Source organism: Mizuhopecten yessoensis, unplaced genomic scaffold (genome assembly GCF_002113885.1).
Source record: "Mizuhopecten yessoensis strain PY_sf001 unplaced genomic scaffold, ASM211388v2 scaffold1581, whole genome shotgun sequence".
Taxonomy (NCBI): domain Eukaryota; kingdom Metazoa; phylum Mollusca; class Bivalvia; order Pectinida; family Pectinidae; genus Mizuhopecten; species Mizuhopecten yessoensis.
Window position 1 is genome coordinate 185,195 of NW_018404118.1, and position 25,338 is coordinate 210,532.

The window sequence follows — 25,338 nt, forward strand, 5'->3', positions numbered from 1 at the left end:
TTTGTAATCGAAACGGCCAGCCCTCCGATGCACCGTTTCTTTTCATATTGTCATTTTTGTTATGGGATATCACACAAAACTAGTAATTAGTCAAACTAAGGCTGGGTAACACTGCATCTTTGGTGGAAATTAAGCAATACCCTGTCGAATAAAACAGATGTTATTCAGTGGCGGATCCAGAGACCTATCNGGGGGGGGTTTCCAAATTTCCTGGGGGGGTTTCCATGTGGGGGAAAATTGAGGAAAATGGTGAAAATACATGATTTTTAAAGAAATTTCTCAGGGTGGGGGGTTTCCTGAAGCCCAAAAAAACCCTCTGGATCAGCCACTGTTATTTGCTTCGGTCACCTTGCTTATATATGTGGCTGGACCAACTGATATTTTCTGCAATGCATGTCCAAAAGTATTTGACTGAATGCATTGTGGCGAACGCAGTGCTGTGTATACCGTAGAATATATATATATAGTTAGAGTGTTGCTCTTGTTCGTGACGCGCAGTACATCGCACTAGTATACAATTGTTTCATGGCTATTTGGGGAACAGTCAAAACTATCATCCCGAGGTAGGGGAAAGCCCTGGAGAACTGTTTGCCCGAGGCCGCTAGGCCAAGGGCAAACAGTTCCACAGGGCTTACCCTACCGAGGGATGGTAGTTTTGACTGTTCCCCAAATAACCATGAANATTACAAGCACCCCGATGACCAAGCGTTTTTGGTACTGGATTGTTGACGGTTGTCTGTCGGTAGATCTAAACATCACATTCGACATAGAACTTTTTGGTTTTTCATTGGTCAAGTAACAAAACAGTTGTTTCATGCCTTATCAGTCAACAGTCAAAACCATTTTCCCGAGGAGTTGGGACCCACCAGATGAACTGTTTCCCTCGGCCGCGCAGGCCGAGGGAAACAGTTCATCTGGTGGGTCCCAACTCCTCGGGAATATAGTTTTGACTGTTGACTGATAAGGCATGAAACAACTGTTTTGTTACTTGACCAATAAAAACCCAAAAAGTTCTATGTCGAATGTGATGTTTAGATCTACCGACAGACAACCGTCAACAATCCAGTACCAAAAACGCTTGGTCATGGGGGTGCTTGTAATTATAGGTGCGTTCGATTACCTAACATGTGACCAGTCAACAGTTGCACGTGACCAGTCAACAGTTTCACGTGACCAGTCAACAGTTTTACAGTAGCACACATTAGCTATAGTTCGTTTGGTGAATTATCTGGGAAACAGTCGAAATTGATTAATATGCATTTATATAGCGAGTCAGGTAACAATTTTGACTGTTTCACCCCTACAGCCGAAATTGGACAAAAAAACAGAAACAGTCAAAAATGACTAGTTATAATTTATATAGACTATTGGGTAATAATGAAGGTTACGTCAAACAACAGTTCTACCATTTTTGTAGGACGCCCGGGTCTTCCTGGATTTAGGCCCTCTGATGAACACACTCTTATTGTAGTTAGTTGGTGCTTGTGATAGGTCCGCGATCAATTTTAGTGTTTCGGGAAAATAAGTTATTTAATATTATGTTAAAATGATGATTGAACAATAATTTTCAACCAATTATATTCTTTCTCAACATGTACTTCAACAAAACGCATGGGACCTATAACGCACAGGTACTAGCCTCGTCTATCAATACACCCATAGAATAAACGTTATTAGGGGTGTATTGACAGTACGGGACGACGTGAGCAAATCCCTTACATGGCATCTCCTCCGAGACAAACTCCATATAGCGCATTTTCCTAAACCCTTCCATAAAATGGTCCATTGATGATGACAGTTAAATACATACTGAGGTAAAAAAAATAAAAAAAAAATAGAAACTATATATCAAAAATAATACCAAAATTACAAACCGACAATAACAATATAATAACAAAACAGGAAGTCATACTAGAGGAAGTTTGCTCATTTTATAAAAACATTCATGGTGTCTCTAACAGCATAGATAATAATATACAGAATGTAAACTTGACATGTTGTCTTAATAATAATGAAATGCCTAAACTATCTGGAGAGGAGTCTGATAGTCTAGAAGGAGAAATTACATATAAAGAGGCAGGAAAAACTTAAAAGTTTATGAAAAATAATAAAAGCCCAGGGTCAGATGGATTTACAACAGAATTTTTTAAATGCTTTTGCGGAAAATTGGGGGAGTTTATGGTCGGATCAATCAATTTTGGTTATCGTACAGGACAACTTTCTATAACGCAGAGACAGGGAATAAACCAAGGCATTTCATTAACAAGAGGCCCAAGGGCCTTAGCGGTCACCTGAGTTAAATCATAGGTACTGGTAGCTTTATTTTATTGTTTAGATGTGATGTGAAAATCAGCATGTAAACTAAGTGAAATACAATACTTGTCATGTCATCAAAGGATAAGAATTTGAAAATATTGGGGCCCCGCTCTAACCCCTTGGGATGGGGCAGTAATTCCAAGTTTACAATGTAATACCGGCATCCACCAAAGATTATTCTGACCAAGTAAAAATAATTTCCAACAGAAAATTGTCAAAATATACCTAAAAGTGTTGTTTACCTATATAAACTATAGTAAACTTTACCCCCTCCCCAAGGGAGAACGGATAGCTCGGGGGCCCTGAAATTTACAATTTAAATAAAGCCCCTGATGATCTGTCCATCCATGCAGAGAAAATGACTGTAGTATAGGACTCTGAGTCTGGGGAAGAAGATTTTTGAAAATTAGTTAATTTTCCTTTTGTGCCCCCTCCCTGGCCCCTAGGGTTGGGGTAGGAATCCCAATTTTACAATTTAAAACCATCTTCTTCCAAGGATAATTCTCTTCAAGTAAAAAATAATTTCCAACAGAAAATTGTCAAAATATACCCAAAAGTGTTGTTTTCCTATATAAACTATAGTAAACTTTACCCCCTCCCCAACGGAGAACGGATAGCTCGAGGGACCTGAAATTTACAATTTCAATAAAGCCCCTGATGTTCTGTCCATCCATGCAGAGAAAATGACTGTAGTACCTCTGAGTCTGGAGAAGAAGATTTTTGAAATATTGGTAAATTTTCCCTTTGGGGCCCCGCCCTGGCCCCAGGGGTTGGGGTAGGAATCTCAATTTTACAATTTGAAACCATCTTCCTACAAGGATAATTCTCACCAAGTAAAAATAATTTCCTACAGAAAGTAATCAAAATATACCCAAAAGAATTATTTCCCTATATAAACTATAGTAAACTTTACCCCCTCCCCAAGGGAGAACGAATAGCTTGGGGGTCCTGAAATATTACAATTTAAGTAAAGCCCCTGATGATCTTCTTTCCATGCAGGTCAAATGACTGTAGTACCTCTGAGTCTGGAGAAGAAGATTTTTGAAATATTGGTAAATTTTCCCTTTGGGGCCCCGCCCTGTCCCCAGGGGTTGGGGTAGGAATTCCAATTTTACGATTTTGTAGCCTCATCTACCAAGGATGATTCTGACCAAGTTTGAAAAAAATCCATCCACTGGTTCTTGAGAAGAAGTTGAAAATGTAAAAAGTTTACGCACGACGGACGACGGACGGAGAGCGATTAGAATAGGTCACTTGAGCAAAGCTCAGGTGACCTAAAAATAGATTTTGGAGTGATGTGCTCAAATCATGGTACACAATAAATACAAAAAAATATGACAAAATTTTCAGGAAGACATATTGAAAGTTCCCATTTGGTATGATAGTAAAATCAAGATGGGAAGAAGAACTGATTTTTGTAAAAAATACTATCAGAAAAACATTTTTATTACAAGAGGCCCAGGGGCCTTAATAGCTCACCTGGTATTTTATTTTTCAATTTAAAACCTGCTGTCAGTACCATACAGGTTTATCAAAGGATTACAAGAAACAAAGTTGTAAGAAGAACTTCATATAAATCTGTTTAGGTGGGAAAGACACCAAGAAAATGAGTTTCCGTGTTGTGTCCCAATTTTCCTCTAGGCACATCTTCCATTTATAAATATTCAATTCCCTTTGCCCAAAGATTCTCTAGAATAAGTTTGGTTAAAATCTCTTCAACGGTACAGAAGGAGAAGGACCTTTAATGTTTTCCTCTATTTCCCCTAATGGGCCCTACCCATCTGCCCCTAGAAGGGGGCCCACACACCTCAGTTTTTACCAAATTGATTCTTTTGTCCCTAATCATGCTTCAGACTGCATTTGGTTTAAATCCCTTCACTTGTATAGTAGGAGAAAAAATTCCTCTATTTCCCCTATTGGACCCCGCCCCTCTGCCCCCAGTGGGGCCACACCCTCCGTTTATACAAACTTGAGTCTCCTTTGTCCAAAGATGCTCTAGGACAAATTTGGTAAAAATCCTTCTATTGGTTGAGAAAAAGAAGATTTTTAAAGATTTCCCTTTTTTCCCCCTATTTGGCCCCGTCCCTCTGCCCCCAGGGGGACCATACCCTCCGTTTATACAAAACTGAGAACCCTTTGGCCAATGATGCGCCAGACCAAATTTGGTCAAAATCTTCTGAGCCGTTCAGGACAAGTAGCGTTTTAAAGGAAAAAGTTGCCGGACGCCAGATGCTGCGCCATGGGAAAAGCTCACTTGGCCCTTCGGGCCAGATGAGCTAATAAATGATATAATAAAGGAGGTTAGCACAGGTTTGTTTTACACATTTGTAGAATTTATTCAAAAATACCAAGTAAACACAATTTTTTTAAAGTATCAGTGTCTTGTCTCTGTAGTTAAAGACTTTATTTCATTATATAATACATACAGATAAAGATAATTTATCCCTACATACCTATCACCTTAGAACTTTTTCCTTAAAGATTTAAAAGGGTCAAATTTGTTTTACAACATCATAATCAAATCAGACAAGATACCATCTGGTATCAGAAAGTGGAATACTATATTCGACAACATGGATAAACTAACCTGGTGTAAAATCTACAAAATGCCATTCTGCGTAACAACAAATACAAGACTTCTTTTCTTTTTGGCCTTCTTCATCAGAATTTTCTTCCCAGTAATCGAGTAGATAATGAAATCATCATCATTATTAAGCAGTATATTTTTACAGAATGAGATGTATGCATAACTCATTAAATATAAACGCTCTTGTAAACATAATTAAAGACAACTATTTGATTCAAAAGTACATTGCTAATGGTAAGGGTGAAAAAGCTAAACATAAGTTTGAAAATGGCTGGAAAAAATGGGACAATCTAATAAAGTTGTAATGTAATACATGATTTAAAAATTATTTTTATGATTATTTTATTATTATTATTATGAAGCGTTCTCTATCATATATATTTTAATTTCTGCTTCTTTTCGTGGGTATGATATATGGAATCGGCGATAGCCCTTCACAAAGCCGATATATTATCTATTTATAATAAAACATACAGGAGTGTATATCTTGTTTCACCATCTCACCCCAACTTATCCTACCTTTCTTCTCCCTTCTCTGTTCTCCCTTCCTTTTTACTCTCTCTCTTCTCTCACTCTCTCTATTCTCTCTCTCTTTATGTCTATGTGTGCTTGTGAGTGTGAGTGTGCACATCATAATGGATGATGATGATTGAATAGGGTAATGCTCATGCTGATGATGATGATGATGATGATGATGATGATACTTATGGAATGATAATGATGATGATGATTATGAAAGTGTTATAATGATCATGATATTTATGAAATGATGATGATGGTGATGAAATAGTGTAATAATGATAATGATATTTATGAAATGATGATGATGAATGGTGAGATGATGATGATGAGGATGATGTTAATATGATGATAATGAGGAGGAGGAGGAATGGTGAGATGATGATGAGGATGATGTTAAAAGATAATGAGGATGATAATGATCATGAAATAGTGATGATGATGATGATAAATGGTGTGCATGAGTGAATGAGTGGTGTGTGTGTGTTCATTCATATGCTATGTAGTAACATATATTTGAAAATGCTTGAAAAAATACATACTGAGGGGCGTGGTCAGACTGCAAACATGCAAATGACATTGCTTATCAGTCATTTCACAAAATGGTTCTAAGATGTATAGTATCAGAATTATTATTCTTTAAGAAGGGGGCTGACTCCCCCAAACCCCCTGACCCCCCCGACTCCCCAACTCAATCTGACATGTCTTTTCCCCGAAATACCAAAAGATATTCAATATCTATGTTTCAAATATCATGGTGCCAAAAGTAAATATAAACCTTTGCGAATTAGAAATAATATCAGAAAATTATACATTAGTTTGATTTCCATTAAATAATAGCTGTCTGCATATATCCAATTATACAGTGTATAGACAGTTGTAGCCACCAGTGCACATGTGACTGGTTCACTGAATCTGTGGCAAACTGGCAACCCTCATTATTTTCTAATTATTAATATTGGTAGCAATTTGTCAAAAAAATAAAATAAACAATGTCATATTTCATTGTGTATAGAGGGCTTTCATAGCCTTTGTCTATTGCCCAATTCCTTTTGTATGTAAAACTTATACAAGAAAATATTCTGAAATAAATAAAGAGCGTTATGTGACATCTTTTTTTTAGTAAGACACATCATCTAGTCATCAACACAACATACCTATTAAGCTTCAAAATGAAAAGTTGTGGAGATCAGAAGTTACAGTCCAGTGAAGAATATGCACTTTGACCCCTTGTCACGACCTTGATCCAAGTCAAAAAAACATCTGTACTGATTAGCCAACGGACATGGTATACATCTGGTCTGCATCCTCTGCCAGACATGAAGTAGGAGACACTTTGAGCAGGGCTTGCATTAAAGATCGTCAAGTAGCCAAATGGTCACACTATTAAAAGATTTGATGACAAAATAAATCGAAACAACAGTTTTTTTCGGCAACACAAATTTTACCTACAATGAAATGATAAAAGTCGGTAGTCTGTGGTCATGACTGCTGATTTGGCAACATTCACTTGATGAGAGTACAGGACAGTTGAACGGAGGGTATAACCACAATGACAGTCTGGTCCCGGAAAATACATAGTGTAGCTAGGCTACCTAGGTACAGCATGGATCACCATGCTTCAATGAAGACTATGGTACGCTTCTCAACACCACAGAGGACACAATGCAGTAATTATCTAGCACTCCATCTGTGATAACAGATTAAAAACAGTTCTAGTGAAATTATTTTCAGTCGCGATTGCATGACTGTGTTTTCACCCACCAGCACATGGTGTGAAGCCATACTGCACTGTTAGAATTACACACTAATTTGACTAAAAAGGAATTATAAAAAATGTGTATATGCTAGAAAGTGTGAACATTCAACACATCTTCAAACTAGACAGACAGGACAATAAATAAAAGGACAAACCTACCCAGTGTTATCTGAAAGATTTCTTATGTTTCTATAAAATACAAGATTTATAGCATGCTTGACACCTTACTTTCAAACAACTGGCACCAATACTGCTATGATCATCCAAAATTACAACAGTATGGAATCAGACACATAACTGTTGCTTACAGAACGTTTTACATGCTGTATGCATGAAGTGCTAACACGTTAACCCTTTCACACCTAGGTAACTTTAGTAGACCCTTCCATACATTGATCTGGAGGAGTCCATTATGGTCTACAGTGGTGAAAGGGTTAAGTCATTCTAATATCCAAACACTATCATCAATCATCATTATCTCGACGTCGTGTATTCCGTGCTCCAGATGCAATTTTCCTTTTCTTAAAAGCAACTGGTTCTCCGTCGGCTCCCCCAAGGGAGGTAACTTTTTTCTCTTTGAACTTGTCCTTCTTTGGTTTCTGTTGCTGGTCCGAGGGCTGGTCGGGTGGTAGCTCACATTCTCCAGGGAGGGGTATACAATCCACAGGGACAGGTTCTATCGGAACTGGTTCATCCTCAGTCCTAACAACACTTAACAAAAACAAAAACACAACAGTAATTAACACACTAAGCATAAATAGTCAAGGAAAACCTGTTGTCAGTGTTATATATATTGCAGTTGCATGGTCAAAGCAAAAATGTCCACAATAGTTAGAAAATTAAAAGCAAGAAAATTGTTTTCATGTTTTTCAGTAATGCTACATTCTGCATGGTATGAACCCCATTCTCAATTATTAAGTATATTGATGAGCTTCTGAATCAGAAACGAGAGGCTCAATGGCCGATAATGCTGACAAACACATCTCATATCAGTGGCATTCAAAGTGGGTCAAGGTCAAATTTACTTACATTTACTTGATAGCAAGCATGCTGTTATCATTACTCTTTACTTAAATATGGAATGATGTGTGAAGATTTCAATGTTTTATTTAAAAGAGCAAATGTAATTTCCATACTTGCCAAGACTCCCTATTTAGGATGGACACCCCCAATTTTTTACCCTTAAATTTAGCATGTTCAACCAGTGAGTTTGCTAAACAATTCCTATATTCTGAGATCAAATGATTTCATCTAAGAGGACAACTCAAAATTTGTCATTTCAAAGGGTTATTTTGTCATTAGGGGTATATACACACATTTTATTTATGTTTTAATTTTGAGCATGCACAATCTCCCCACTGGAAATTTCAAAAAGTTGACAAGTATGCATTTCTTTAACAACTGAGCCAACAACAGGTAAATTATAGCTACTCTAAACCTTATAGAGCTTAAGGTGATGTCAGTCAAAGCAATTAACACATTGACCACTGTGACCTTGAAAGTGGGTCAAAATTATTCAGCTGAACATAGGGGGGCTTGGGGTCAGTGCAAATAATCCCTGTGCAGGGGTAGCAGTATACAGTAGAAATGGCCCAACTCTGATAAACAAGGCACATGTCGAGGAAATGCAAACACAGCGGATTTACCCTACACAACACATGTATACATGTATATATATTTGTAAACTGCATTACATTTACAATACATATAAAGTACTGAGAAGTGTATAAACCTCTTTTTTCTATGTATGTCACTTGTGTGAAAACCATTGTTACCACATCAAAAATTACCAAAGAAATGCCAAAAATTGCTATTATTGACCCAAAATTTGACCCCCACAAGTTCTGCCTGAAATTAAAGATTACCTACCTGGTTGCAGAATTATCTGAGTCCCAGTTAAGTTGTAAAACTTGTTTTTTTGCAATTTTGCGTTGTGTGCTGTTGTCAAAATTTTGCCTCCTGTAAAGCTTCTTTTTTTTTTTACAAATGTGAAGCTCACAAAGTCCACTTCATCATGCTTATACCAATTTTAGTACAGTTTTATTTTTATAATTTTTTTAAATATCATTATACAGGTGTTAGCCATTTAACAAAAATATCACCCATTGCCACAACCCTCTACTGTATACTGTTACCAGGAGGAGACCCATGCTATTACTCACTTATCAGAGGTCGTGATCCAGGATCCATACACATTTTTGACGGGCTGCTGGGGCTGGGGTCCAAAACTCATACCAAGTAATGTTTCTGTGTCAATGTTTGAGGCTGAGGTATACTCTGGTTCTACAGGATTCTCCTCGGCAGCCTAAAATGACAGTGATATGAGCAGTCAATCAGAGTACCAAAGGAAAAACATCAACAGTATATCGAATTATAATTACACAGGGAAACAACAGAAACAAATACAGTCTGTCTATACATGTACCAAGGGACACAATACCTACAGTCTATCCTGATACACAGGGAAACAACAGAAACTAATACAGTCTGTCTATACATGTACCAAGGGAGACAATATCCACAGTCTATCCTGGTACACAGGGAAACAACAGAAACAAATACAGTCTGTCTATACATGTACCAAGGGAGACAATATCCACAGTATACACTGGTACACAGGGAAACAACAGAAACAAAGACAGTCTGTCTATACATGTACCAAGGGAGACAATATCCACAGAAAATACAGGTACACTGGGAAAGAACAGAAACTAATACAGTCTGTCTATACAGGTACCAAGGGAGACAATATCCACAGTCTAGCCTGGTACACAGGGAAACAACAGAAACAAAGACAGTCTGTCTATACATGTACCAAGGGAGACAATATCCGCAGTCTATCCTGGTACACAGGGAAACAACAGAAAAAAATACAGTCTGTCTATACATGTACCAAGGGAGACAATATCCACAGAAAATACAGGTACACTGGGAAACAACAGAAACTAATACAGTCTGTCTATACATGTACCAAGGGAGACAATATCTACAGTCTATACAGGTACACAGGGAAACAACAGAAACTAATACAGTCTGTCTATACATGTACCAAGGGAGACAATATCCACAGTATACCCTGGTACACAGGGAAACAACACAAACAAATACAGTCTATCTATACATGTAATAATGGAGACAATATCCACAGTCTATCCTGGTACACAGGGAAATAACAGAAACAACAACAGTCTTAACATGTACCAAAGGAGACAATTTCTACAGTATATCCAGGTTCATAGGGAAATGACAGAAACAACAACAGTCTATACATGTACCAAAGGAGACAACATCAACAGTATATACAGGTACATAGGGAAACAACAGAAACAACAACAGTCCATACATGTACCAAGGGAGATAATTTCTACAGTATATCCAGGTTTATAGGGAAATGACAGAAACAACAACAGTACATACATGTACAAAGGGAGATAATTTCTATAGTATATCCAGGTTCATAGGGAAATGACAGAAACAACAACAGTCCATACATGTATCAAGGGAGACAATATCTACAGTATATACAGGTACATAAGGAAACAAGACATTCAGATTGATATGTCTCTCCTATGCCCCGCTTTGACCAACAATGCACATATCAGAGAAACTAACTTAAACTCAAAAACTTAATGTTGATGGAGATGATGACAAAGTCAATGGACCATGAAAGGTAGGCTGCATCCAGCATTTGATGCATGGGTTGAGATGTATTACCTAAGATACATCTATGGTCCAAGTTTTGTTGGTGTAGCACTTAGACTTACAGAGAAACTATCTTAAACGCAAAAACCCAATGTTGATGCCATCTCCGCTGTCGCCGGAAAAGCACACCTAAGTCTCGATTCCACTACCTGACTACCAAAGGAGACAACATCAACAGTAACTACACAGCGCAACAACAGAAACAACAACAGTCTAAACATGTAACAATGGAGACAATATCTATAGTATCTCCTGGTTCACAGGGAAACAACAGAAACAACAGTCTAAACATGTAATAGTGGAGACAATATCTATAGTACCTCCTGGTATACAGCGCAACAGCAGAAACAACACCAGTCTAAACATGTAATAGTGGAGACAGTATCTATAGTATCTCCTGGGACACAGCGCAACAACAGAAAAAACAACAGTCTAAACATGCAATAGTGGAGACAATATCTACAGTATCTCCTGGTACACAGCGCAACAACAGAAAAAACAACAGTCTAAACATGTAACAATGGAGACAATATCTATAGTGCCGCCTGGTACACAGCGCAACAACAGTCTAAACATGTAACAATGGAGACAATATCTATAGTGCCGCCTGGTACACAGCGCAACAACAGTCTAAACATGTAATAGTGGAGACAATATCTATAGTACCTCCTGGTACACAGCGCAACAGCAGAAACAACAACAGTCTAAACATGTAATAGTGGAGACAATATCTATAGTATCTCCTGGGACACAGCGCAACAACAGAAACAACAACAGTCTAAACATTTAATAATGGAGACAATATCTATAGTAAATCCTGGTACATAGGGAAACAACAAAAGCAACAACAGTCTTTACATGTAATAATGGAGACAATATCTATAGTAAATCCTGGTACACAGCGCAACAACAGAAACAACAACAGTCTAAACATGAAATAATGGAGACAATATCTATTGCATCTCCTGATACACAGCGCAACAACAGAAACAACAACAGCCTAAACATGTAATAATGGAGCCAATATCTATAGTATCTCCTAGTACATAGGGAAACAACAGAAACACCAACAGTCTAAACATGTAATAATGGAGCCAATATCTATAGTATCTCCTGGAACATAGGGAAACAACAAAAAAAACAACAGTCTTTACATGTAATAATGGAGACAATATCTATAGCATCTCCTGATACACAGCGCAACAACAGAAACAACAACAGTCTAAACATGTAATAATGGAGACAACATCTATAGTATCTCCTGGTACATACGGAAACAACAAAAACAACAACAGTCTTTAAATGTAATAATGGAGACAACATCTATAGTATCTCCTGTTTCACAGGAAAACAACAGAAACAACGGTCTAAACATGTAATAAGGGAGACAATATCTATAGCATCTCCTGATACACAGCGCAAAAACAGAAACAACAACAGGCTAAACATGTAATAATGGGGACAATATCTATAGTATCTCCTGATACATAGGGAAACAACAAAAAAAACAACAGTCTTTACATGCAATAGTGGAGACAATATCAATAGTATCTCCTGGTACATACGGAAACAACAAAAACAACAACAGTCTTTAAATGTAATAATGGAGACAACATCTATAGTATCTCCTGATACATAGGGAAACAACAGAAACAACAGTCGAAACATGTAATAATGGATAAAATATCTATAGTATCTCCTTGTTCATAGGGAAACAACAAAAACGACGAAAGTCTTTACATGTAATAATGTAGACAATATCTATAGCAGGGGTGTCACAATATGCCAAGAGTATATCACGATATATTGCAATACAGACTGAATATATTGCGATACGCATCCTGATATATTGTCATAGGAAGGATGTGCTCAGTAATATAATAAGTTGTTGTCAGAGTGTTATCAAACTAAATCATATACAATATGGATTACATAGATTAAAGATTTTTGTCAAACCAACCATCGATTACAAAATTTGAACTATTAAAAGCCTGCTTTCTATGCTTATTGGCATATCTGTTAGAATTTGTAGTAATTTGCAAAGTTAAAACACCAAAAACACACTGATACACAGGGAATCAACAGCAGTCTAGCAGAGTACGAAAGGAGACAATATCTACACTATATACATATTCACAGGGAAACAACAGAAACAGCAATAGTCATTCTCAAACTTTGGTGAGCTTTTATTCCAAGAAGATACCAGCCAAATATTGTGATTCTATGGCTTTTGATTATTCTGAAAAAGTTGTTTGATGTTTTTGACATATTTGACCCCTTTGACCATGAAAGAATGCCAAGGTCATTTTCATTTACAAACTTTGTTGTGCTTAATCTCAAGAAGCTACCATCTAAATATGAAGATTCAATACCTTTCAGTTTTTAAGAAGTCATTTGAAGTGTTTGACATATTTGACCCCTGTGATCTTGAAAGTAGGTGAAGGTCATTTTCGTTCCCAATCTTTGTCGGTCTCTTACCAACAAAATTTTCAGCCAAATATCATGACTCTAGGCTTGTCCATTATTCAGTAAAAGTCGTTTAAAGGAAAAGTTGATAGACACAGACGCCAGACATAAGCTCACTTGCCCTTCGGGCAGGTGAGCTAAAAGTCTATTGATGTCCCAAGGAGACAACAACAGTCAATACAATTACATAAAGAAACATAATCACTTCGTGCATGTCATGAGTACACCAACGGTTTATACATTACCAAGGGAGACAACAACAGTCAATACATAAACCTAGAGATACTCTAACACTATATACATGTACCTAAGGAGTCATCAACATTTTGTACATTACCAAGGGAGACAACAACAGTCAATATATAAACCTAGAGAGACCCTAACACTATATACATGTACCTAAGGAGACACCAATATTTGATATATTACCAAGGGAGACAACAACAGTCAATACATAAACCTAGAGAGACCCTAACACTATATACATGTACCTAAGGAGACACCAACATTTGATATATTACCAAGGGAGACAACAACAGTCAATACATAAACCTAGAGAGACCCTAACACTATATACATGTACCTAAGGAGACACCAATATTTGATATATTACCAAGGGAGACAACAACAGTCAATACATAAACCTAGAGAGACCCTAACACTATATACATGTACCTAAGGAGACACCAACATTTGATATATTACCAAGGGAGACAACAACAGTCAATACATAAACCTAGAGATACCCTAACACAATATACATGTACCTAAGGAGACACCAATATTTGATATATTACCAAGGGAGACAACAACAGACAATACATAAACCTAGAGAGACCCTAACACTATATACATGTACCTAAGGAGACACCAACATTTGATATATTACCAAGGGAGACAACAACAGTCAATACATAAACCTAGAGATACCCTAACACAATATACATGTACCTAAGGAGACACCAATATTTGATATATTACCAAGGGAGACAACAACAGACAATACATAAACCTAGAGAGACCTTAACACTATATACATGTACCTAAGGAGACACCAACATTTGATATATTACCAAGGGAGACGACAACAGTGAATACATAAACCTAGAGATACCCTAACACTATATACATGTACCTATGGCGACACCAACATTTGATATATTACCAAGGGAGACAACAACAGTCAATATATAAACCTAGAGAGACGCTAACACTATATACATGTACCTATGGAAACACCAACATTTGATATATTACCAAGGGAGACAACAACAGTCAATACATGAACCTAGAGAGACCCTAACACTATATACATGTACCAAAGAAGACAATTTCTACAGTATATCCAGGTTCATAGGGAAATGACAGAAACAACAACAGTCTATACATGTACAAAGGGAGATAATTTCTACAGTATATCCAGGTTCAGTCTATACATGTACCAAGGGAGATAATTTCTACAGTATATCCAGGTACATATATATATAGGGAAAAAACAGAAACAACAACAGTCCATACATGTATCAAGGGAGACAATATCTACAGTATATACAGGTACAAAGGGAAACAACAGAAACAACAACAGTCCATACATATACCAAGGGAGACACTATCTACAGTATATACAGGTACATAAGGAAACAAGACATTCAGATTGATATGTCTCTCCTATGCCCCGCTTTGACCATCAATGCACATATTGGAGAAACAAACTTAAACTCAAAAACTTAATGTTGATGGAGATGCTGACAAAGTCAATGGACCATGAAAGGTAGGCTGCATCCAGCATTTGATGCATGGGTTGAGATGTATTACCTAAGATGCATCTATGGTCCAAGTTTGGTTGGTGTAGCACTTAGACTTACAGAGAAACTATCTTAAACGCAAAAACCCAATGTTGATGCCATCTCCGATGTCGCCGGAAAAGCACACCTAAGTCTCGATTCCACTACCTGACTACCAAAGGAGACAACATCAACAGTAACTACACAGCGCAACAACAGAAACAACAACAGTCTTAACATGTAACAATGGAGACAATATCTATAGTATCTCCTGGTACATAGGGAAACAACAAAAACAACAACAGTCTTTACATGTAATAGTGGAGACAATATCTATAGCAGGGGTGTCACAATATGCCAAGAGTATATCACGATATATTGCAATACAGACTGAATATATTGCGATACGTATCCTGATATATTGTCATAGGAAGGATGTGCTCAATAATATAATAAGTTGTTGTCAGAGTGTTATCAAACTAAATCATATACAATATGGATTACATAGATTAAAGATTTTTGTCAAACCAACCATCGATTACAAAATTTGAACTATTAAAAGCCTGCTTTCTATGCTTATTGGCATATCTGTTAGAATTTGTAGTAATTTGCAAAGTTAAAACACCAAAAACACACTGATACACAGGGAATCAACAGCAGTCTAGCAGAGTACGAAAGGAGACAATATCTACACTATATACATATTCACAGGGAAACAACAGAAACAGCAATAGTCATTCTCAAACTTTGGTGAGCTTTTATTCCAAGAAGATACCAGCCAAATATTGTGATTCTATGGCTTTTGATTATTCTGAAAAAGTTGTTTGATGTTTTTGACATATTTGACCCCTTTGACCATGAAAGAATGCCAAGGTCATTTTCATTTACAAACTTTGTTGTGCTTAATCTCAAGAAGCTACCATCTAAATATGAAGATTCAATACCTTTCAGTTTTTAAGAAGTCATTTGAAGTGTTTGACATATTTGACCCCTGTGATCTTGAAAGTAGGGCGAGGTCATTTTCAAACTTTGTTGACTTCTATCCCATGAAACCACCACTCAAATATGAAGATTTCATACCTTTCAGTTCTTAAGTCGTTTGTAATGTTTAACACATTTGACCCCTGTGACCTTGAAAGTAGGTGAAGGTCATTTTCGTTCCCAATCTTTGTCGGTCTCTTACCAACAAATTTTTCAGCCAAATATCATGACTCTAGGCTTGTCCATTATTCAGTTAAAATCGTTTAAAGGAGAAGTTGATAGACACAGACGCCAGACATAAGCTCACTTGCCCTTCGGGCAGGTGAGCTAAAAGTCTATTGATGTCCCAAGGAGACAACAACAGTCAATACAATTACATAAAGAAACATAATCACTTCGTGCATGTCATGAGTACACCAACGGTTTATACATTACCAAGGGAGACAACAACAGTCAATACATAAACCTAGAGATACTCTAACACTATATACATGTACCTAAGGAGTCATCAACATTTTGTACATTACCAAGGGAGACAACAACAGTCAATATATAAACCTAGAGAGACCCTTACACTATATACATGTACCTAAGGAGACACCAATATTTGATATATTACCAAGGGAGACAACAACAGTCAATACATAAACCTAGAGATACCCTAACACTATATACATGTACCTAAGGAGACACCAATATTTGATATATTACCAAGGGAGACAACAACAGACAATACATAAACCTAGAGAGACGCTAACACTATATACATGTACCTAAGGAGACACCAACATTTGATATATTACCAAGGGAGACGACAACAGTGAATACATAAACCTAGAGATACCCTAACACTATAAACATGTACCTATGGAAACACCAACATTTGATATATTACCAAGGGAGACAACAACAGTCAATATATAAACCTAGAGAGACCCTAACATAATTAATATACATGTACCTAAGGAGGCACCATAATTTGATATATTACCAAGGGAGACAACAACAGTTTATATATAAACCTAGAGAGACCCTAACACTATATAAATGTACCTAAGGAGTCATCAACAGTTTGTACATTATCAAGGGAGACAACAACAGTTCATAAATTAACCTAGAGAGACCCTAACAATATACACATGTACCTAAGGAGGCACCGTAATTTGATATATTACCAAGGGAGACAACAACAGTTTATATATAAACCTAGAGAGACCCTAACACTATATACATGTACCTAAGGAGTCATCAACAGTTTGTACATTACCAAGGGAGACAACAACAGTCAATACATAAACCTAGAGAGACACCAAAAATACATACATGTCTCTAAGGAGACACAAAAAATTAATATATTACCAAAGGAGTATATACATATAACTTAAATTAGGAGACAACAACCAACTTTATATGTACCTAAATAGACAACAATAATCAACACAAGCACCCAAGGAGAAAACTGTTTGTACATTCAGGGAAATTTCTATTTGACTTCTGAAATCGCTAAATGTCAAGGGTCATTTAAAAACCATGGAGACAGTAACTGACTAAACCAGTACCTACAATATCAGTCTATACATATACCTAAAGAATCAGAATCGTACATGTACCTATCGCATCTGATTGTGTCTTTTCGGAACCTTATCCAATAAGAGGCCCAAAGGGCCTGTATCGCTCACCTGGATATCTAAGCAATCATGGCATAATATTCTCCAAATGAGATCCAAGGGAATATGTCAGACCCAAAGGCCAATTCTTGTAGCATATCTGTATTAGATTTTTCATGCCCAGCAATTTTATGCATGGTTATGGGGTAGGGATCTCAACTGTTTCCAAGCTGTGACTCAGAAACTAGGTCCCTAGGGTTGTGGCAAGACCCCAGGATCAATTATAATATCATGACTGCATTTGTCTCTTTTTGCCCAGCATGTGTATATATAGTTTTGGGGTGGGGATCTCAACTGTTTCAAGATTATGACCCAGGGGTTAAGTCTCCAATGGTGGGGCAGTTCCCAAGGCCATCCTGGAAGCATATGTGCATTCACCTCTTTATACTCAGCATTTGTATATATTGTTGTAGGGTGGGGATCTCAACTGTTTCCAAGCTGTGCCTAGGAAACTAGGTCCCTAGGGGTTTGGTCAGACCCCAGGGTCTATTCTAATATCATGACTGCATTCATATCTTTATGCCCAGCATTTGTATATATAGTTTTGGGGTGGGGATCTCAACCGTTTCAAAGTTATGTCCCTTTTGGCCCCGCCCCTCAGCACCCTGGGGGGTCAGCCCCACTATTTGTACAATTCTAAATCCCCACCACCTAGAGATGCTTCCAGTCAAATTTAGTTAAATTCCAGTCAGTGGTTAAGAAGAAGAAGTCATTTAAAGCAATTGTTGACGTACAGACGACGGACGGACGACGGACCCCACGGTATGGCATAAGCTCACCTTGGTCCTTCTGACCATGTGAGCTAATAAATAGCATTACCATCAGCTGGCCGCTTTCTTCTTTAGCCTTTTTCTCCTCCCTTTTCTTTTGTTCTTCCAGTGATACAAATTTTTCTGGTGCCACCCATACTGGCTCTGAAACATAAGTTTCTATACTGTCAGCAGTAAATATAAGGTATGTAATTCAGCACCAAAAGAACGACAGAAATTATTGTGAGGTAAGATAAGACATCTTACAACTAAAGAGAAATGAGTAGGTGCACATATTTTGTAAGCTTTTACACCTTTACCTTATGTTCAGAGAGAATATAACAATGTTTATAAGTAGATTCTGTGTACCCAGTAAGCTGTGCACCTTTACCTTATGATTAGAGAGAATATAACAATGTTTATAAGTAGATTCTGTGTACCCAGTAAGCTGTGCACCTTTACCTTATGATCAGAGAGAATATAACAATGTTTATAAGGAGATTGTGTGTACCCTGTGTGATGGTATGCCAGTAATAGGAGTAGCCCTCGGGAGATGTTGCCTCTAACCATTCACCGGCATCTTCAGGTGTAGATTCTTCTTCTTCTTCTTCTCCTTCAGATTTTTGTTCTTTCTCAAGTTCTTCCTTTCCTTCATTTTGTTTTTCTGAAATCATGATAACACGATTGTTGATTGTAGAACTAGAGTGTCTCTTCATACTTAGCTCTGTACTTCCATCTCCTTACTTCAGGTTGGAGGTAGATATATATCTTTATCAGTGTTCAGTTTATGCAGTGATCTGGGCATTCCTATTATAAAGCCTGTATACAAGATATCTCAACACAGATTAACTTTGTATTTACAATATTATAACGAGTGGTAATATCAAGTTCTCCGTCTTAGGTCATTGGTCAAGGTTAAAGGTCAACGGTCACACACAACCTATTTGACGGGGATGACTTAAGTCAAGGTAGGTTTACCTATTTCAAGCTTTAGTATGTCAAAGATGGTGTTATGGTAGAGTTTTCTGTTCTTAGTTAATGTTATGGTAGAGCTATCTGCTTTTAGTTGAAGCTTTGGTAAAGTTATCTACTTTTAATTGGTATAATAATAGAGCTGTTAGATGATGTCATGGCCTTTAGCTGATGATAAGGTACAGTAATATTCTCTGTTTGGTGTTAGGAGAGAGTTACTTACCTTTAGCTGCCTTTATCTTTGCACTGTACTGTGCTGCTAACTCTGGGTTCTCTGCGAGGTCTTTCTTAAAGGCCTCCAGTGCAGCCTGAGTAAATAATTAATGGACAGTAAAGGTAACTACACCTCAGGAAGACATGGGTAAACTCTAGCACCATAGGTAGACATTGGTAAACTGTAACACCTCAGGTAGACATGGGTAAACTCTAGCACCTCAGGAAGACATGGGTAAACTCTAGCACCGTAGGTAGACATTGGTAAACCTCAAGCACCTTTAATAGGTAGACATTGGTAAACTCAAGCACCTTTATGTAGAAATGAATAAACTTTAGCTTAAGCTAAAGAAGTCTTGGTAGATATGGGTAAGCTCTATCAGCCTCAGGTAGTATGATATTGGTAAGCTTTAGATGACTGGGTATATATGGGTAAGCTTTAAAAGCCTCAGATAAATATGGTTTAGATTTAGAAGACTTGGGTAGATATGGGTAGAGTGGCCTCAGGTAGTATGGGTAAGCTTTAAAAGACTTGTGTGATATGGGTAAGCTTTAGAAGACTTTGGTATATATGGATAAGCTTTAGAAGACTTTGGTATATATGGATAAGCTTTACTTTGGTAGATAGGTTTAAGCTTTAGACGACTCTGGTAGATATGGATAAGCTTTAGATGACTTGGGTAGATATGGGAAAGCTTTCAACACCTCAAATAGATATGGGTAAGCTTTAGATGACTGGGTATATATGGGTAAGCTTAAAAAGACTTGGGTAGATATTGGAAAGCTTTAGAAGTTTCAGATAGCTTTAGAAGACTTGGGTAGATAGGTTTAAGCTTTAGACGACTCTGGTATATATGGGTAAGCTTTAGATGACTGGGTATATGTGGGTAAGCTGTAGCAGACTTGGGTAGATATTGGAAAGCTTTCAACGCCTCAAATAGATATGGGTAAGCTTTAGAAGTTTCAGATAGCTGTAGAAGACTTGGATAGATAGGTTTAAGCTTTAGATGACTCTGGTAGATATGGGTAAGCTTTAGAAGCCTCAGGTAGATATGGGTAAGCTTTAGAAGACTGAGGTAGATATGGGTAAGCTTTAGAAGCCTGAGGTAGATATGGGTAAGCTTTAGAAGCCTGAGGTAGATATGGGTAAGCTTTAGAAGCCTGAGGTAGATATGGGTAAGCTTTAGACGACTGAGGTAGATATGGGTAAGCTTTAGAAGCCTGAGGTAGATATGGGTAAGCTTTAGAAGACTGAGGTAGATATGGGTAAGCTTTAGAAGCCTGAGGTAGATATGGGTAAGCTTTAGAAGCCTGAGGTAGATATGGGTAAGCTTTAGAAGCCTGAGGTAGATATGGGTAAGCTTTAGACGACTCTGGTAGATATGGGTAAGCTTTAGAAGCCTGAGGTAGATATGGGTAAGCTTTAGACGACTCTGGTAGATATGGGTAAGCTTTAGAAGCCTGAGGTAGATATGGGTAAGCTTTAGAAGCCTGAGGTAGAAATGGGTAAGCTTTAGAAGACTGAGGTAGATGTGGGTAAGCTTCAGTAGCCTGGGATACATATGGGTGATATAAGCACTAACATCCTCAGGCATAAATAGTGGCTATCTATAACAGCCTAAGGTTGATATGGCTTAGCCGTAGTAATGAGTTACAATCAACATAAAGGCAGCACTGATCCAAAGTATGTAGTTACTTTACAGATGGTTGTATAAAACACTTGCATTTATATTTCTTAGTAATTATAGAAATTAAAGTAATCTTTAACATGTAAATTCAAAACTAGTTTTATGAATGTTTATGAAAAATTCAAATAAGCAGAATAACAATTACTCATGATCAGTTATTGATATTAGTGTTGTTGATAAAGTGTGTTCACATTAATGTTTTCATTATATAAACATTTTACCAACAAATTTGATTATTTCTTTCCCTCTCCCCTTAACTTTTTCTGTTACAGAAAATATACCATCACCAATAAACAATACAATCTGCAGAAGCAGTTGAAGAAAACCCAGCAAACAGTATTAATAGACATCTCCGGCAACGGCAAATAGTGAAATAAGGAGTAACATAGAACAAGTCCAGCACCTCCTCCATCTTCCTGAAGTCTTCTGCTGCCTCTTCCTTTTTCTCAGCATCTTTGGTACTTTTCCTCCTCACCTACAAACAAAGTGTCAGCATGTCATGTATACATCACTAGGTTCACATATCTTCTGTTCTAATTAATCAGATACATGTATACATCATTTGTATATGTCTAATTCAAAGATAAGTGACAGCTGCTCAAATATACATATCAATACAATAATAACTGGGATGCAAATGATTTCATTGACCAGTGACCTTGTCAGTGACCAGTAACTTTGTCAGTGATCTAGTGACCTTGTCAGTGACCAGTAACTTTGTAAGTGATCTAGTGACCTTGTCAGTGACCAGTAACTTTGTCAGTGATCTGGTGACCTTGTCATTGACCAGTAACCTTGTCAGTGATCTGGTGACCTTGTCATTGACCAGTAACTTTGTCAGTTATCTGGTGACCCTGTCAGTGACCAAAAACTTTGTCGGTAATCTGGTGACCTTGCCATTGAACAGTTACTTTTTCAGTGATCTGTTGACCTTGTCATTGACCAGTAACTTTGTCAGTGATCTGGTGACCTTGTCATTGACCAGTAACTTTGTCAGTGATCTGGTGACCTTGTCAGTGACCAGTAACTTTGTCAGTGATCTTGTGACCTTGTCATTGACCAGTAACTTTGTCAGTGATCTGGTGACCTTGTCATTGACCAGTAACTTTGTCAGTGATCTGGTGACCTTGTTATTGACCAGTAACTTTGTCAGTGATCTGGTGACCTTGTTATTGACTAGTTACTTCATCAGTGATCTGGTGACCTTGTCAGCCTGTAAGTGACCAGTAACTTTGTCAGTGATCTGGTGACCTTGTCATAGACCAGTAACTTTGTCGGTGATGATCTGGTGACCTTGTCATTGACCCGTTACTTCATCAGTGATCTAGTGACCTTGTCATTGACCAGTTACTTCATCAGTGATCTGGTGACCTTGTCATAGACCAGTTACTTCATCAGTGATCTAGTGACCTTGTCATTGACCAGAAACTTTGTCAGTGATCTAGTGACATTTTTATTGAGAGATGACCTTTTCTGTGACTGATATATTGTTAACAGATGATATCAATAACTGCCCCATCTGACACCTACCTCATCAATTTTCCTTTTTACATTTTCTTGATGCTTTTTTCCTTTTTCATGAAAGTCAACACTCTAAATAAAAGGAAAGAAAATATATTTATGTTTCATCAAAAACAGTCAGTACAACATTACTATACAACATTAATTATCACTTTTTTTTTCCGTGTGTTGTATTAATACTGGTTTTCTATATACAATGTATGCTGTATCTGTACAGGTTTATTATCTATGTTGTATCTGTACTGGTTTATTATCTATGCTGTATCTGTACTGGTTTATTATTTTTGCTGTATCTGTACTGATTTATTATCTATGCTGTATCTGTACTGGTTTATTATCTATGCTGTATCAATACTTATGTATTATCTATGCTGTATATGTACAGGTTTATTATCTATGCTGTATATGTACAGGTTTATTATCTATGCTGTATCAATACTTGTGTATTATCTATGCTGTATCAATACTTGTTTATTATCTATGCTGTATCTGTACTGGTTCATTATCTATGCTGTATCTGTACTGGTTTATTATCTATGCTGTATATGTACTGGTTTATTATCTATGCTGTATCAATACTTGTGTATTATCTATGCTGTATCAATACTTGTTTATTATCTATGCTGTATCAATACTTGCGTATTATCTATGCTGTATCAATACCTGTTTATTATCTATGCTGTATCAATACTTGTTTATTATCTATGCTGTATATGTACAGGTTTGTTATCTATGAATACTTACTGATTTATTATCTAAGAATACTTACTGGTTTATTGTCTGTAATCCAGCATTTGCAGAAGTCACAAAACTTTTTTGGTTGTGATTTCCAATATGTGGCCCTGAAAGATGAAAACTCAATTTAAAAAATAAATCATGCTTAAAGAGTATTGGCAAATCATTTTATTTACCAGCAATTGTTTAAGACCAGAAGTGAGACCTAAATTAAGTTGTTTCAATTATGTATGTAGCGGAACTGGACTGGGTCGATCTTTTGTGACCAGATAGCTCAATTGGTAGAGCATCTGTCTAGAGTTTGGAGGGTCCTGGGATCGAACCCCAGTCTGGCCGTGCATTTTCCCTCTCCTGTTACATTTTGTTGGGTGCCAAATGTAACAGGAGAGGAAAAATGCACGGCCAGACCAGGGTTCGAAACCCGGACCCTCCGAACTCAAGACGGATGTTCTACCAATTGAGCTATCTGGTCGCCGACGATCAACTCGGTCCAGTTCCGTTACATGCAGTTATTCAATAGCACAATTTAAGACGTCCGATATGCATGAGAATACCTGGATTATAGATTACATTTACATTGTATACGTCGTAGTTACCAATAATGGCATGACAAGATGGGAGAGAGAGAATAGATTACATAAATAAACATATATTTCGTACAGGAGACAGAACATTTTTCTTCTTACAAACAATGGTCAACTCTCTAAACCTACCCATACAAGGAAGATATACATATACATATGGTGTCCTAGAAATAGCTAGGCTGCCAAATTGTTTTACAATTGCATGTACTTAGCAACATCCCTGGTAAGGTTGATATTTAAGGGTCAACATATAGACCTGGAGCTAGCTTATAGGGTTTTCAATCAGCCTATGTTTGGAGGTTTAATAGCAGTTAAGAGGTCAGTCTTGTCTGATGGTTAATGGTTGAGAGGTCAGTCCTGAGGGTAATAATTAATGTCCAAGAAGTCTGTCCTCTCTTTAGGTTAAGGGTTGTGAGATATGTTATCGGTTGAGAGTTCGGTTATGTCTTGTAGGTTAGAGTTGAGAGGTTTAACAGTTAAATGTCCTATCTTGAGACCGGGTTAGTGTTGACAACTCTGTCCTCTCTTGAGGTTAAGTTATGACATGTTTTCAGAAAAGGGTTGAGAGGCATATTGGGGAGGGGTGTCTTACTGTAAAAATACTGGAAGGTTATTCTATCGTACTATATTGGGTATTTTTCAATATGAGGCATCGGAGATGGGTATCTTATTGTGAATACAGTACTGTATGCTAAATGAAGATGGGCCGGTGGTAATGTAATGATGTGCTTTTGGTAGGAACCGGGCCGTTTATTTAATTTTGTGTTGAATTGGGATCTACCTCTATATTCATACTTCTAATTAACATGTCTTATTGTAGCGTTGATACGCACATTTTAGCCACACTCTTCTTCTAATTGTTGTCTTGGTACTGCTTCAGCTAGTGTAGCTTAATGAAAGAGAAACAACTCAAACACATGTCGGAAGTTTACAAAGCTGCGCATGCTCAGACAATGACATAATTTCGTGTGTCTCTAATCATGTTCGGCAATTCCGTTTTGTATACAAACGGAAACTCACGATTTTATCCGAAGGCTGCACGACTTACCTTTTATGGACCCTAATGTAATCCCGGCGTTGATTAGTCGATTTGCG

The 25,338-nt window shown here is 37.3% G+C and overlaps 1 protein-coding gene across 1 annotated transcript; it reads right to left on the reverse strand.

Annotated features, from left to right (window-relative positions):
* Positions 1-5,863: 5,863 nt before the first annotated feature.
* Positions 5,864-25,209, reverse strand: LOC110465441 (WW domain-binding protein 4-like). Its single transcript, XM_021521250.1, has 9 exons — positions 25,077-25,209; positions 23,694-23,766; positions 22,934-22,996; positions 21,807-21,878; positions 19,726-19,810; positions 19,042-19,194; positions 18,601-18,695; positions 9,344-9,486; positions 5,864-7,892 (listed from the first exon to the last, which is right to left on the reverse strand). Coding segments are annotated over exons 1-9 (933 nt in total). The 5' UTR covers positions 25,079-25,209; the 3' UTR covers positions 5,864-7,645.
* Between the last annotated feature and the right edge of the window lie 129 nt (positions 25,210-25,338).